This window comes from Nothobranchius furzeri, chromosome 5 (assembly GCF_043380555.1).
Source record: "Nothobranchius furzeri strain GRZ-AD chromosome 5, NfurGRZ-RIMD1, whole genome shotgun sequence".
NCBI classification, from domain to species: domain Eukaryota; kingdom Metazoa; phylum Chordata; class Actinopteri; order Cyprinodontiformes; family Nothobranchiidae; genus Nothobranchius; species Nothobranchius furzeri.
In genome coordinates, this window is record NC_091745.1 from 25,141,224 (window position 1) to 25,143,723 (window position 2,500).

General features: G+C 37.6%; 2 protein-coding genes across 3 annotated transcripts in view; one reads left to right on the forward strand and one right to left on the reverse strand.

Moving 5' to 3' along the window:
* LOC139069993 (uncharacterized) overlaps nucleotides 1–337 on the reverse strand; it is a 452,948-nt gene extending 452,611 nt beyond the window's left edge. Inside the window, exon 1 of the mRNA XM_070551508.1 lies at nucleotides 1–337. This exon is cut by the window's left edge and continues 2,826 nt beyond it. The gene's annotated coding sequence lies outside the window, so the exon portion shown is untranslated.
* The window catches only part of crlf3 (cytokine receptor-like factor 3), a 46,269-nt gene that overhangs the window by 13,878 nt on the left and 29,891 nt on the right, over nucleotides 1–2,500 (forward strand). For both annotated transcript variants that reach the window (XM_070551497.1, XM_070551498.1), the window contains exon 2: nucleotides 2,432–2,500. This exon is cut by the window's right edge and continues 59 nt beyond it. In XM_070551497.1, the coding sequence (XP_070407598.1) occupies nucleotides 2,443–2,500 (58 nt within the window). In that variant the 5' untranslated portion in view covers nucleotides 2,432–2,442. The remainder of the gene's footprint in view (nucleotides 1–2,431) is intronic.

Sequence of the window (2,500 nt, forward strand, 5' to 3'; positions counted from 1 at the left end):
CCTATAGAGAAACCTTAAATAAACAAGCGCGTGTACACACACAGGTGCTCACATGGTGCTCTCAAAAGTATGGGCTTGGGCACGTTCAACACATGTCTTAAGACTATGGGGGGCACTTAATGCATTGTGATTTATTATCGTGATTCTTCAGTTAAGCAATGTTGATTTTATATATATATATATATATATAGTTTTTTTTTTCATCAAGTTGACGCAGTGATAGGTAGATCTTGTTGTATTGTTGTTGTGTCCCTTTTTTGTGTCCTTTTTTTTTTTGTCTTTTTCTGCAGGTTTAGAAGCAGACTCTTGTTCATTGTTTATTTTTGTGGAACCCCCCCCCCCCCCCCCCCTCCTCCTCTCTCTCCACCTTTTCTCTTCCTTTCTCTTTCACCTCTGTCTCCGTGTCTGGTCGGAATTACAAAGCATTCAACAACAATAAAGGAGAAAAAAAAAGAGATTTACGAATTTAAATTAACATTTTGTGATTAACTTGTGACTATCCTGCTCTTAAATCGTTTAGAATAACATTGGATGAAGGCTGTTTTTGAACATTTTTTGTTTTAAATATTAACCCAAAATAAAGTTGGAATGATTCTTCTGAGCCATTTAGCTGCAGCTGAAGTTGGAAAACTCCCCACAGCTGATGTGATTGTTTGTTTCTTTGTTCCATGTTTTATCACACAGCCAAAGTAACCAAACACACCAGATGGTATTAGAATGACCTTTGCTAAAGTTACCAAGGGAACAGGAAGAAATTAGTTAAACTGACTCTAAATCAGCTCCTAACTAGATTTGTGTGTTTTATAGCTCAGTTGAGGGATTTTTGTGCAGCTTTAGGTCTCTGAGTCACAGATAAAGATCCAGTTCTAACAGTTGTTTTTAACTGACTTGTTGTAGGTTTGCAGTGGGCTGACAGAATCAGGAAGTGGTTTTGTTGTTGCCACATATTTGTTAAAACGCTCTGCAGGTTGTCTTCTTTTTGTGGGAAAAGAAGATCCGGAAGCTTTGAGACTTCATAAGTCTTTCACACATTAAATAAGGTATTTTTAAACTCTTGTAGTAGCCACAGTGGTTGTTGTTGAGTGTAAACTATGTTGAATTGGCAAAAGAAAAAGAAAAAACTGAAGCTGAAAGCTACATTCAGTATTTGAAGCCCAATTTGTGTTTTTCAATTTTTAACATTTAAAAACCTAAACTAATAATATTGTTAAAGGTAGGGTCAGAGTTCCTGACAAAGCTTTTGGAGTAAGCTTATTTAATATTCACAATTCAAAGCTCCAGCCCTTTCGCCGAAAACCATGTCTCAAGTAAACAGGAAAAAGCTGTTTGCGTTCCCGAGGCTTCAGTTTTATGTTTACCACTCTTTGACACCCCTTCTGCCATAACCCTAACAAAGATCAACTCACAAGGCATTCATTTACACCAGAGACCCCCACAGCTGTGTTGGAAATAAAAGAGGGAACATGAAATTTGCAAGAAGAACAAGAGTCCCTACGTCTGTTACATTTAAGCCGGGTGTACACTGTGCAATGTTCTGATTGTTTAGAGCCGATATTCCTCTTGTGCGAGAATCTTTGAGGTCAAGGCGAGTTTTGCATCATGTAGTACACAGAGGGTTTAAGAGAAGCGATTACCACCTCATAATCAGCTCTCGATCACCAATCATGGTCTCGCCAATATCAAACATGTTTGATAATTTGCTTGTCCCTTGTGAGGATTTCACTGTGTTGAAGCAGCGCTGTGACCCGAAAGTACCAGAACCACTCACACAGCACATGTACAACACAGCTCGCCAGCTATTTTCAAATCAACACGCGTATCTTTTTAGTTTTCCACTTTTCTCATCACACAATAAGGATTGTCCAAAAAGTTTGTATGGGTTGATAAAACCACCGGCAACCTTTGTCATGTTCAAGTTAATATTGTAACTGGTATCTTTAATGCATTTGTTCATTCCCAAACTCAAAACAGAAGTTTTTATAATTGTATATCATGGTATCTAAAGCAGTCCTGCTAACAAACCAACCCTGGATCCAAAGTCAGATGACCATAACAAAACTGAGTTTCTTCAAAGTGTTTTCATGTCTGCTTTGTTACTAAAATCTTTCTTAGAAATAAGTTCCTGTAATTTCTTTGCAAACTTCAGTAAAAGCATCTAAAACAAATGTTTCTGCAGATATTTATTTATTTTCATTTTTATTGCTACACTGATTATAAATGTGTAATTCTTTGCTTACCCTTTTCTTTAACGTTAGTCATTTCTTCTGCCCGTCAGAAAACGTGCAGTAATATAAATTCTAAAGTCGACATAACCTATGTTTTCCAGTTTGCTGCTGTAAATGAGCTTGCTCTTATCTGTAAGGTTGTGTTTTTTTTTAGTTTGGCTCCAGGTTGTTCTCTGTTTTGTATAAACTCCTCTCTTGTGTGTCAGGAGGCAGGAGGATGTCTGTAGAGGTGGACTTGTTGCTGCAGGAGGCCAAGGAAAGCATTGAGGCGGCTC